The following is a 12,055-nucleotide window of genomic DNA, read 5'->3' on the forward strand; positions in this document are numbered from 1 at the left end:
CAGTATATCTCTCCTCTAATAGTATATACAGTATATCTCTCCTATAATAGTATATACAGTATATATCTCCTCTAATAGTATATACAGTATATATCTCTCTCCTCTAATAGTATATACAGTATATATCTCCTCTAATAGTATATACAGTATATCTCTCCTCTAATAGTATATACAGTATATATATCTCCTCTAATAGTATATACAGTATATCTCTCTCCTCTAATAGTATATACAGTATATCTCTCTCCTCTAATAGTATATACAGTATATCTCTCTCCTCTAATAGTATATACAGTATATCTATCTCCTCTAATAGTATATACAGTATATCTCTCCTCTAATAGTATATACAGTATATCTCTCCTATAATAGTATATACAGTATATATCTCCTCTAATAGTATATACAGTATATATCTCTCTCCTCTAATAGTATATACAGTATATATCTCCTCTAATAGTATATACAGTATATCTCTCCTCTAATAGTATATACAGTATATATCTCTCCTCTAATAGTATATACAGTATATCTCTCTCCTCTAATAGTATATACAGTATATATATCTCCTCTAATAGTATATACAGTATATATCTCTCCTCTAATAGTATATACAGTATATCTCTCTCCTCTAATAGTATATACAGTATATATCTCCTCTAATAGTATATACAGTATATCTCTCTCCTATAATAGTATATACAGTATATCTCTCTCCTCTAATAGTATATACAGTATATATCTCTCCTCTAATAGTATATACAGTATATATCTCCTCTAATAGTATATACAGTATATATCTCCTCTAATAGTATATACAGTATATATCTCCTCTAATAGTATATACAGTATATATCTCCTCTAATAGTATATTCAGTATATCTCTCCTCTAATAGTATATACAGTATATATCTCCTCTAATAGTATATACAGTATATATCTTTCTCCTCTAATAGTATATACAGTATATATCTCCTCTAATAGTATATACAGTATATCTCTCCTCTAATAGTATATACAGTATATCTCTCCTATAATAGTATATACAGTATATATCTCCTCTAATAGTATATAGAGTATATATCTCTCTCCTCTAATAGTATATACAGTATATATCTCCTCTAATAGTATATACAGTATATCTCTCCTCTAATAGTATATACAGTATATATATCTCCTCTAATAGTATATACAGTATATCTCTCTCCTCTAATAGTATATACAGTATATCTCTCTCCTCTAATAGTATATACAGTATATCTATCTCCTCTAATAGTATATACAGTATATCTCTCCTCTAATAGTATATACAGTATATCTCTCCTCTAATAGTATATACAGTATATCTCTCCTCTAATAGTATATACAGTATATCTCTCCTCTAATAGTATATACAGTATATCTCTCTCCTCTAATAGTATATACAGTATATCTCTCTCCTCTAATAGTATATACAGTATATCTCTCTCCTCTAATAGTATATACAGTATATATATCTCCTCTAATAGTATATACAGTATATCTCTCTCCTCTAATAGTATATACAGTATATCTCTCTCCTCTAATAGTATATACAGTATATATCTCTCCTCTAATAGTATATACAGTATATATCTCCTCTAATAGTATATACAGTATATCTCTCCTCTAATAGTATATACAGTATATATCTCTCCTCTAATAGTATATACAGTATATCTCTCTCCTCTAATAGTATATACAGTATATCTCTCTCCTCTAATAGTATATACAGTATATCTCTCTCCTCTAATAGTATATACAGTATATCTCTCTCCTATAATAGTATATACAGTATATCTCTCTCCTATAATAGTATATACAGTATATCTCTCTCCTATAATAGTATATACAGTATATCTCTCTCCTATAATAGTATATACAGTATATCTCTCTCCTATAATAGTATATACAGTATATCTCTCTCCTATAATAGTATATACAGTATATCTCTCTCCTATAATAGTATATACAGTATATCTCTCTCCTATAATAGTATATACAGTATATCTCTCTCCTATAATAGTATATACAGTATATCTCTCTCCTATAATAGTATATACAGTATATCTCTCTCCTCTAATAGAGATATTTAAGAATAAATTGCCTTTTTTTAAACTTTACATATTACCTAAATTATAGACCACACTTTTAGTGCCGGTTCACACGGGGGCGACCTAGCCGCCTGACAAGTCGCCTCCCGTTCTGTACAATGGAATCGTTCTAATCGTCGCTCCGACTTAGCAAAAGGTTCCTGTACTACTTTGGGGGCGACTTGCATAGACTTTTATACAGAAGTCGTTTTGCAAGTCGCCGTGGCAGTCGTGTGCAGGTCGCCTCGGTGAGGCGACCTGCAAGTCGTGCCGCGTCTAGTGTGAACCGGGGCTTAAGGTTATTAACCGATGAATCGGTTAATCGAAACAATAATCGGCCAACTAATCGACTATGAAAATAATCGTTAGTTGCAGCCCTACTGATAGGTGGCACTGATTGGCGCTGATAGGCTGGACCTCAATTTTGTTTGGGTACAGCGTCGCACGACCGCGCAATTGTCAGTTAAAGCAACGCAGTGCCGAATTGCAAAAAGTGCTCTGGTCAGTAAGGGGGGGTAAATCCTTCCGGGGCTGAAGTGGTTAAAACCAGAGTCTATTGTCAGTTTGTGGGGTAAATGAAGTTCAGACAGTTGTAGTTTTCTCTTTAGAAGTGAGTTCTTCTCTTTGTTGAGTTGAAGAGGTTTGTTTGTGTGTTTCAGATGCACCTCTCTGACTCCGGGGCCCAGCTGTGATCGCTTCAAACTTCACATACCTTATGCCGGTGAGACTCTGAAATGTAAGTACCCCCCCCGTGCCCTGTACATGGAGGCGCGTTAGGAGCGGCTCTGATGTTACGTCCTCTGATGTTGCGTCCTCCATGAACTCTGAGTTCTGCACTTCATTTACTGAAAGTAAACTGAAGAACACATTTGGTAATCAATAAAGTAGATATGGCGCTGTTCTACTGCCAACACATAGTGGTGTAAAAATTACTTCAGCTGCTTCCTTTGGAAAAATCCTGAAGATTAAGAAGATATTACACTGTGTAAATTATAAGTGTATACTGCAAAACCAAAAATGACTTATACAGTGTGATCTTGTATTGAAACTAAAATCAAACAAACTGTGTGATCCTTAGTGTAGAAAACCAGTATATATGATAACCAAAAATGTCAAATACTATAAGAAACTGTTGTGCGTGCGGAAACACTCTACAGTGCAACTGTAATTAATATACTTATATCTAATACCCGTTAGGATAAAAATAAATTTACACACTAAAGCACTAAATAAATTGTTGTGCATACTAAAACAATTTAGGTGCAATAATTAATATCCTTTCTAAAGTGCTATTGGTGTTATTAAACCTACAACAAGCAGATTTATCTATGTCTGCATTTCCATATTGTCCATAAATAAACTATTAAAAAATCATCGTAAAGACCAAAATTATTAAAAATAAATACATTGTGAATTATAAAGTGCTCTTGTGCCCGTGAAGAAAATCCTCTTTCTAGTCTGATGGACTTTTCAGTGAGTGAACACACCGTGCATATCTTATTTCATGTTCCTATTGCGGCTGCACTCACCAGATTCTTCTCCCCCTCCTGGGGTTAAAAGCATCCACACTATATGCCACAGTGTAGCAATACAGGAAGAAGACCGTCCTTAGTACTGGCTATGAGGAGTTTCCATTATATATTGTACGCCATGGAAGAGAGAGAGGGAGCCGAAATAGCGTAATACTGTATCAAACTGTTTTATTAACAAACGCATGATGCAAGGATGTATGCTGACTCCGCCCTGCACGTTTCGTCACTATGACGTCAGAGTGATGAAAAGCGTAGGGTGAAGTCAGTATACGTCCTTGCATCACTTCCTGTCACAAACATTGATGTCAGCAACAAATGCCTTTTTTATTCTACCGTATGTGAGTACCTTTCCATGCGTTTGTTAATAAAACATGTTTCTACAGTAGAATGCAGATAGATGCCATAACCCCGTTATTAAAATATTTGGCAGGCAATTCTTTTTCTGCTAAAAGCGGTCCAAGTGGCTGATTTAGCCGCTGGATCAGTTTTAGAAGAGAAGGAAAAAGTCACAACCCCTAGCCCCCCCCCCCCCCCACCCCCACTGGGCACTGTGGTTTCTCTCATTGGCTGCTTCCTCACTGCAGGTCAGTAGGAGTAACCACTGATCAACACGCCCTTTTAAAAAACTGCCATCTGACATCTTCTACATCTTCTTCATCTGCTGCTCCGAAGCCTAGTTATCAATGGCAACTTGAGTACCCGCTTACAATCAGGAACCCATCAAAGTGGTTCACAATCGTGGTCACTAATTCAGTATCTATGTCAGCCACCACAGTGATTGCATGCAGGCAGAAGGCTTTGTTGAGAGAATAAGCCTTTAAGCTGCAGATGCTACTGCAGCCTGAAGGTGGCAGTATGTATCTGTTTAGTACTGTAATTGTCAGATACACCTACAGTATTGAAAAAAAATATATTCAAAGCTTTGGCTTAAACTTTAAACCAAAGCTTTGAATAGTTTTTTTTTTTTTTTTTCAACTTTTAGGCTTCATGCACACTGGACATTAAAATAACGTTATAAAAACACCAGTAGCTTTGCAGTGAGTTTTTCAACTTTTTTCAACGTTTTTGCAATAGCGTTTTTTTTAGCGTTCTATTAGTGTTTTTCCACGTTAGGTTTTTTTTTTTTTTTTTTTTTTTTTTTTTTTCAATGGATCAAAAACGTTAAACACTGGTGAGCGACGTTTTTGAGCGTTTATCAACGTTTAGCAGTGTTAGAGCGTTTTTACAGCTGAAAAAAATCTCTCAGAACCCACTAGTTTTGGGGTTTTTTTACTGCTCAAAAACGTCACTGCCCAAAACTGCTGATAACAGCTCATGTGTGGATGGAGACCTAGGGGAACATGGAGACCTAGGGGAACATGGAGACCTAGGGGAACATGGAGACATGGGGGAACATGGAGACCTAGGGGAACATGGAGACCTAGGGGAACATGGAGACCTAGGGGAACATGGAGACCTAGGGGAACATGGAGACCTAGGGGGAACATGGACACCATAGGAGAACATGGAGACATAGGAGAACATGGAGACCTAGGGGAACATGGAGACATGGGGGAACATGGAGACATGGGGGAACATGGAGACCTAGGGGAACATGGAGACCTAGGGGAACATGGAGACCTAGGGGAACATGGAGACCTAGGGGAACATGGAGACCTAGGGGAACATGGAGACCTAGGGGGAACATGGACACCATAGGAGAACATGGAGACATAGGAGAACATGGAGACCTAGGGGAACATGGAGACCTAGGGGAACATGGAGACCTAGGGGAACATGGAGACCTAGGGGAACATGGAGACCTAGGGGAACATGGAGACCTAGGGGGAACATGGACACCATAGGAGAACATGGAGACATAGGAGAACATGGAGACCTAGGGGAACATGGAGACCTAGGGGAACATGGAGACATGGGGGAACATGGAGACCTAGGGGAACATGGAGACCTAGGGGAACATGGAGACCTAGGGGAACATGGAGACCTAGGGGAACATGGAGACCTAGGGGGAACATGGACACCATAGGAGAACATGGAGACATAGGAGAACATGGAGACCTAGGGGGAACGTGGAGACCTAGGGGGAACGTGGAGACCCAGGGGGAACGTGGAGACCTAGGAGCACATGATGAGTTTAATGACTGTAGAAAAAAACATCTACAGCCAATAACAGCCGCTGTAAAAACATCTAAAAAAAAACGTCCAGCGTGCATGAGGCCAAAACTATACTTCATCTATGTTGGGCTACCAAAAGAGCGTAGAAATCCTTGTATTGCACTCTTCAGGAGTCCCTAAACCCAGGCTAATTGAAGAGAATTGACCCCCCCCCCTCCTTCCCAGTTACAGCCCCTCTACATCTAATCTGTCATCGAAGCCACAAACAGATGTGGATCAGTCAGTACACAGACAGACATATCTCTCACCATAATACCTGAGTGACGCCTTTCCAAATTTTAAATTCTTTTTATATAATTTTTTTTTTTTTAATGCAATTATTTCATTAATAAACGGGATGTGAAGTCACTGGAGTGGAATTCAGGAATATACGGCGATGTGAGCCGTCATAATGAGTCACAAGCACACTGCAGGAGAACAAAAGCGTTCTTCTATTTCTGTGTTCTGGGAGATCTGCGGTTTTTGGTGGAAGTGTTTCGTCTTTTGACTTCCATTCATTGTGTGAAAGGGAAAGAAAAGCAACACATGCTGATAGGAGGAGAGAGCAGAGTGACAGAGAGAAGTTCATCACTGTGCTGCTTCTCCTTCAGTGTACAGTCACAGCCTGGGGGGGGGGGGGGTTTGAGGACCAGGATGACCTGGGCTCAGAGAAGTTGGTTGAATGATGTTGGATGTAAAGCCCAATACACACTATTAGATTTTCTGCAGATTTTTGTCTTCAGATTTACCAAAACCATGTACTACAAAGGGGCCTGCCTGATTGCATACAAATTGAAACTCCTTAAGTTTCAACCTCATATATTATGTGGTTTTGGTAAATCTGAAGACAAAAATCTGCAGAAAATCTAATCGTGTGTATGGGGTCTTAGAATCATCTGCAGACTTTTTACCTGCTTAATTGATGAAGAAATAATGAAAGAGTAGTCCAGGCCTGGCCATGAAACAGCTTTTAATTCAATTGTCCAATTACTTTTGGCCCTTTAAAAAAGGGGAGCGGTGACTATTCCTAAGAGCTAAACCCTTCCTCCGATATGGATGTACATACCCTCAAATTACACCTGAGAGTGAGACCTTTCATCCCATATCCATTATAGAACTAGAGCTTGAATAAGTTTTGGTAAATAACCTGAAAAAACTAAAATTGTGCCTGTGTCCAAATATATATGGACCTAACTGTATATGTGTGAGTAATATATATGTATATAATTCTCACAAAAGTAAGTACACCCCTCACATGTTTGTAAATCTTTTCTTCTATCTTTTCATGTGACAACACTGAAGAAATGACACTTGTCTACAATGTAAAGTAGTGAGTGTATGTAGAGCAACAATTCTTTTTTTTTCAGATCCTCAGAGAGTTCTTTGCCATGAGGTGTCATGTTGTACTTCCAGTGACCAGTATGAGAGAGTGAGAGCGATAACACCAAATTTAACACACCTGCTCCTCATTCACACCTGAGACCTTGTAACACTAACGAGTCACATGACACCGGGGGGAGGGAAAATGGCTAATTGGATCCAATTTGGAGATTTTCACTTAGGGGTGTACTGACTTTTGTTGCCAGCGGTTTAGACATTAATGGCTGTGTGTTGAGTTATTTTGAGGGGACAGTAAATTTACACTGTTATACAAGCTGTACACTCACTACTTTACATTGTAGACAAGTGTCATTTCTTCAGTGTTGTCACATGAAAAGATAGAAGAAAAGATTTACAGAAATGTCACTGAGGGGTGTACTTACTTTTGTCAGATACTGTGTATATAAAAATATATATATATATATATATATATTTTTTTAAATAACAAAGATGTTATACTTCTCTGCTTTGTGTACCGGTATTGCACAGAATGGCCCCAGACCTCCTCTTCTGGAGTCCCCTGCTGGCACTCTCAGCTCCTCCTTTTTCTCTGTGCCCCCCCCCCCCCCTGTAGTGGTGTACCTGTGGACTCACTCCCATGCCGGACTGTGTGCATCTATTGACACACACTGCTGCTGTCTCTGAGCCTGGGAGAGGGGGGAATTAGAGAAGCAGCTCTGCAGCAGATGAGCACAGCGCGGAATCCATACAGGACTCGGGTACAGTATATATGTTGCAGCTTTGAATTGGTTTACTGGGGTTATGGCCGAAGCCAACAGTCATAACCCTGGTAATTTGTTTTTCAGCCGGCAGCTGCCTATCTTATGAAAGTATTCCGAGGGGTTCATGAGCCACTGGAACGCTTTCAGTATCAGCAGAAGGGGACATGCCCCCCCCCCCCCCCCCCCCCAACCCCCCATGGCCTTGGAGGACCGGAGTGACACTATGACATCATTTCCAGTCCAGGGTGGAAGATAACATTTTTTTTTTTATTGTTTTGTTTACAGGTAGAGGAAATTTGGTGTCTTTTGACCCCAGAGCTCTCTATAAAGAGGCCCTGTCATCCTTATGTCTATTACAAGGGATGTTTACATAAAAGTGATCAATAAAAAAAAAAGTATAATGTAAAAAAAAAAAAAATTGAAAGAGGAAGTAGAACTTCTGAGTATTATTTGCACCTATAGGTGATCCTATAATAAGGCCTATCTATAGGTATTGTAGATATCTCCTAAACGTGCGCTGTTTAGGAGATATTTTTAGGGCGTTTTTTTTTAAGGTCACGTGACAGCGTGACCTTTAAAAAAAATCCAAAAAGCACCTGTTTTGCGGCACTTTCAAATTGTTTTTAATGCCGCGTAAACACGAGCGGAATGTCCGACAGAAGCTTTTCATTGTCTATTCCGATCGTGTGTGGGCCTCATCGGACTTTTTTATTTTCGAAAATTCTGACGGACCTAGAAATGGAACATGTTCTAAATTTTTCCAACTGAACCAATTCCTATCTGGAAAACCGATCGTCTGTATGCTGTTCCGACGGACCAAAAATGACGAATGCTCTGAAACAAGTACCAGACGGAAGCTATTGGCTACTGGCTATTGAACTTCTTTTTTCTAGTCCTGTCATACGTGTTGTACGTCACGGCGTTCTGGACGGTCGGACTTTGATTGGACTTGGGGTTGACCGTGTGTAGGCAAGACCGCTTGAATGGAGTTCTGTTGGAGAAACCTTCGGATTATTCCGACAGGAAAACCGGTCGTGTGTACGCGGCATTAGGCTCTTCAGAAGAGCTGCCCTTTCATTTTAATGGGCAGGGGTATTTATGGAACGCTTTTTTACAGCGCTCCAAATCCGCCCCCAAGATGCTGCATACAGGACTTTTTCTAACGTCCCGCAAGCGCACCGCCCGAGTGTGGAAGCACTCGTGCAAATGAATGGGAGGTGCTTTTCAGACGCCTTTCAGAGGCAATTTCTAGCGCTAAAACGCCTGAACACTACCTCAGTGTGAAAGGAGTCCTAAAACATTGCCTATGGAGGTTTTAGGTCATGTAGTTTGTTGCCATTCCACGAGTTTATGCAGTTTTAAGGTGTGGCATGTTAGGTATCTAGTGCAAACAGAGAGATAATTTGGTGGGATTTTGTAGGCGCCAGGTAAGTCATTTTAAACAGACATCACAGCAATAAAAAATATAAATTACATTTATTAATTTGGGATGGGGGTTCATCCTCTGTGTGGGGGATGGGGGGTGTGGTGGGGGATGGGGGTGTTGGGGTTCATCCTCTGTGTGGGGGATGGGGGGTGTGGTGGGGGATGGGGGTGATGGGGTTCATCCTCTGTGTGGTGGGGGATGGGGGTGATGGGGTTCATCCTCTGTGTGGTGGGGGATGGGGGGGATGGGGTTCATCCTCTGTGTGGGGGATGGTGGGGGATGGGGGTGATGGGGTTCATCCTCTGTGTGGGGGATGGGGGTGTTGGGGTTCATCCTCTGTGTGGGGGATGGGGGTGATGGGGTTCATCCTCTGTGTGGGGGATGGGGGGTGTGGTGGGGGATGGGGGTGATGGGGTTCATCCTCTGTGTGGGGGATGGGGGGTGTGGTGGGGGATGGGGGTGATGGGGTTCATCCTCTGTGTGGGGGATGGGGGGTGTGGTGGGGGATGGGGGTGATGGGGTTCATCCTCTGTGTGGGGGATGGGGGTGTTGGGGTTCATCCTCTGTGTGGGGGATGGGGGGTGTGGTGGGGGATGGGGGTGATGGGGTTCATCCTCTGTGTGGGGGATGGGGGTGATGGGGTTCATCCTCTGTGCGGGGGATGGTGGGGGATGGGGCTCATCCTCTGTGTGGGGGATGGGGGGTGTGGTGGGGGATGGGGGTGATGGGGTTCATCCTCTGTGTGGGGGATGGGGGTGATGGGGTTCATCCTCTGTGCGGGGGATGGTGGGGGATGGGGCTCATCCTCTGTGTGGGGGATGGGGGGTGTGGTGGGGGATGGGGGTGATGGGGTTCATCCTCTGTGTGGGGGATGGGGGTGTTGGGGCTCATCCTCTGTGTGGGGGATGGGGGGTGTGGTGGGGGATGGGGGTGATGGGGTTCATCCTCTGTGTGGGGGATGGGGGGTGTGGTGGGGGATGGGGGTGATGGGGTTCATCCTCTGTGTGGGGGATGGGGGGTGTGGTGGGGGATGGGGGTGATGGGGTTAATCCTCTGTGTGGGGGATGGGGGGTGTGGTGGGGGATGGGGGTGATGGGGTTCATCCTCTGTGTGGGGGATGGGGGGTGTGGTGGGGGATGGGGGTGATGGGGTTCATCCTCTGTGTGGTGGGGGATGGGGGTGATGGGGTTCATCCTCTGTGTGGGGGATGGGGGTGATGGGGTTCATCCTCTGTGTGGGGGATGGGGGTGTTGGGGTTCATCCTCTGTGTGGGGGATGGGGGGTGTGGTGGGGGATGGGGGTGATGGGGTTCATCCTCTGTGTGGGGGATGGGGGTGATGGGGTTCATCCTCTGTGTGGGGGATGGGGGTGTTGGGGTTCATCCTCTGTGTGGGGGATGGGGGGTGTGGTGGGGGATGGGGGTGATGGGGTTCATCCTCTGTGTGGGGGATGGGGGTGATGGGGTTCATCCTCTGTGTGGGGGATGGGGGTGATGGGGTTCATCCTCTGTGTGGGGGATGGGGGTGATGGGGTTCATCCTCTGTGTGGGGGATGGGGGTGATGGGGTTCATCCTCTGTGTGGGGGATGGGGGTGTTGGGGTTCATCCTCTGTGTGGGGGATGGGGGGTGTGGTGGGGGATGGGGGTGATGGGGTTCATCCTCTGTGTGGGGGATGGGGGGGATGGGGCTCATCCTCTGTGTGGGGGATGGGGGTGTTGGGGTTCATCCTCTGTGTGGGGGATGGCGGGGGATGGGGTTCATCCTCTGTGTGGTGGGGGATGGGGGGGATGGGGTTCATCCTCTGTGTGGGATATGGTGGGGGATGGGGGTGATGGGGTTCATCCTCTGTGTGGGGGATGGTGGGTGTGGTGGGGGATGGGGGGATGGGGTTCATCCTCTGTGTGGGGGATGGTGGGTGATGGGGGTTCATCCTCTGTGTGGGGGATGGTGGGTGTGGTGGGGGATGGGGGTGTTGGGGTTCATCCTCTGTGTGGTGGGGGATGGGGGTGTTGGGGTTCATCCTCTATGCGGGGGATGGTGGGGGATGGGGTTCATCCTCTGTGTGGGGGATGGTGGGTGTGGTGGGGGATGGGGGTGTTGGGGTTCATCCTCTGTGTGGGGGATGGGGGTGTTGGGGTTCATCCTCTGTGTGGGGGATGGGGGGTGTGGTGGGGGATGGGGGTGATGGGGTTCATCCTCTGTGTGGGGGATGGGGGGTGTGGTGGGGGATGGGGGTGATGGGGTTCATCCTCTGTGTGGGGGATGGGGGGTGTGGTGGGGGATGGGGGTGATGGGGTTCATCCTCTGTGTGGGGGATGGGGGGGGTGGGGTTCATCCTCTGTGTGGGGAATGGTGGGGGATGGGGCTCATCCTCTGTGTGGGGGATGGGAGTGATGGGGTTCATCCTCTGTGTGGGGGATGGGGGTGTTGGGGTTCATCCTCTGTGTGGTGGGGGATGGGGGGGATGGGGTTCATCCTCTATGCGGGGGATGGTGGGTGTGGTGGGGGATGGGGGGATGGGGTTCATCCTCTGTGTGGTGGGGGATGGGGGTGATGGGGTTCATCCTCTGTGTGGGGGATGGTGGGTGTGGTGGGGGATGGGGGGATGGGGTTCATCCTCTGTGTGGGGGATGGTGGGTGTGGTGGGGGATGGGGGGTTGGGGTTCATCCTCTGTGTGGGGGATGGTGGGTGATGGGGGTTCATCCTCTGTGTGGGGGATGGTGGGTGTG

At 44.8% G+C, this 12,055-nt stretch overlaps 1 protein-coding gene across 4 annotated transcripts in view; it reads left to right on the top strand.

The window, feature by feature from the left end:
* BABAM2 (BRISC and BRCA1 A complex member 2) overlaps positions 1-12,055 on the top strand; it is a 289,298-nt gene that overhangs the window by 5,580 nt on the left and 271,663 nt on the right. For all 4 annotated transcript variants that reach the window (XM_073628773.1, XM_073628774.1, XM_073628771.1 and 1 more), the window contains exon 3: positions 2,771-2,847. In XM_073628773.1, coding sequence (XP_073484874.1) covers positions 2,771-2,847 — 77 coding nt within the window. The remainder of the gene's footprint in view (positions 1-2,770; positions 2,848-12,055) is intronic.

The sequence above is a fragment of the Aquarana catesbeiana genome, linkage group LG04 (assembly GCF_042186555.1).
Source record: "Aquarana catesbeiana isolate 2022-GZ linkage group LG04, ASM4218655v1, whole genome shotgun sequence".
Classification (NCBI taxonomy): Eukaryota; Metazoa; Chordata; class Amphibia; order Anura; family Ranidae; genus Aquarana; species Aquarana catesbeiana.